The sequence below is a fragment of the Pelophylax lessonae genome (genome assembly GCF_965119305.1).
Source record: "Pelophylax lessonae genome assembly, chromosome: 1".
Taxonomy (NCBI): Eukaryota; Metazoa; Chordata; class Amphibia; order Anura; family Ranidae; genus Pelophylax; species Pelophylax lessonae.
The window spans coordinates 789,616,229-789,617,648 of record NC_138768.1 but is presented as its reverse complement, the minus strand read 5'-3'; the positions used below and the strand labels follow the sequence as shown (position 1 = coordinate 789,617,648).

Sequence of the window (1,420 nt, the reverse complement as noted above, 5' to 3'; positions counted from 1 at the left end):
CTGTACCAATTACCATGCACGGACCCCCCAATGGAAACAGACAGCAATAAACTGAATAGGCTGTAATCCTTCCTCCACTTCCTCCCAAAAGAGCTTTGACTAGATATTTTTTATTTTTTTATTTTATTTATTTATTTATGCATTTCTGTTTTAGGTTGGTGTTTACATATAAAGCAACATGAATTTGTTTTAGGAAATTGCCACTTGATCATAGGTTTTTTTTTTATTTTAAGGCCAAGCAGTAAAAAAAAAGGTCTATAGAGCTTATTATTTAGTGGTCACAACCTCATACGTGTATAAAAATATATTAAAACAAAAACAAAATGTGTACTATATTGCAAAACTAATAATTTATTATCCATGAAAATCCATACAAATTATAGTCACATTTCATCAGTATAAAAATAAAACTAGCTTTTTTCCTTTCTCTTCTAGTTCTGGCAAGAATATTAAATTTACAAATAAGTTATAGCTTAAATATCTTTCGTAAATACACAGTCTTTAGCAATAGGTTTATTTTACAACCAGTCAAATGTCCTTCCAACAAGTTGAAAGAATTTTTTGTTCGGCTCATGGAAGTATTCCCGTAATTTGTCCAACAAGAAAGAGTTTATACGTGGGTGGGCCCTCCCTTTGGACTCATGTAAGCAACGTTCCCGACCACTGTCACGTAAACAGTAAAACCCTTTTGTCCTGTTGAAGTAAAAGTTTGATGCGTTTATTTGGGGAGAAAGATTCAGAAACCTCTCTACCTTTTGTATTTCCGGAAAGGGATTTCGAATGAGATAATCTCCATCCACGATGTGAATATTGTGAAGTGGGAAGTAAGTTAACCAGTTTTCCATGAAACTATAATACAGGCTCCGATTTATTGCTTTGTAGTCTGTATTGAGCTCACTATTCCTCAAAAGAAGGTCCTCCACTGGTGGATAAGATTTATTTTTCTGCAGGTGGTTGTAAAAAACTTGAGTGTAGTCTGATAAAACTCTTTCGATAGGGTCTCTTAGGATAAGAAGAAGTTTTATTGTGCTGTTCATGTTGTAAATGCGTTCTGGGACTTTAAGTGATGTAAAGTAGGCAGGGGTTTTCTCCACTGTGAGCTGATGGGGGTAAGAAAATGGCATTTGGCTAACATACCATTGTAAACCTTTTTTATATTGATCTTCCCAGTCAAAAAAATGGATTTCACTTTCAGCTGACGAAATATCAGGATGAAGGCTAAGCATTTCTAGCAAGGCTCTTGTTCCACCTTTACGTACCCCAATAATAATGGTATGTGGTAGATACTGCTTAGTACCATTAGGGTGAATGGAAGGTCTCTGTTCATTTATGGGAGATGGTATTGCATGGGCCTTTTCATTTGAAGTTGGGTAAGAAGTAACCAGCTTAGGCTGACTGAAGATGAGACAGATTCCAAGCA

The 1,420-nt window shown here is 35.5% G+C and overlaps 1 protein-coding gene across 1 annotated transcript in view; it reads right to left on the bottom strand.

Annotated features, from left to right (window-relative positions):
- Positions 1-328: 328 nt before the first annotated feature.
- HS3ST1 (heparan sulfate-glucosamine 3-sulfotransferase 1) overlaps positions 329-1,420 on the bottom strand; it is a 50,515-nt gene continuing 49,423 nt past the window's right edge. The window contains exon 2 of the mRNA XM_082252450.1: positions 329-1,420. This exon is cut by the window's right edge and continues 112 nt beyond it. Within this exon, the coding sequence (XP_082108576.1) occupies positions 519-1,420 (902 nt within the window). The 3' untranslated portion in view covers positions 329-518.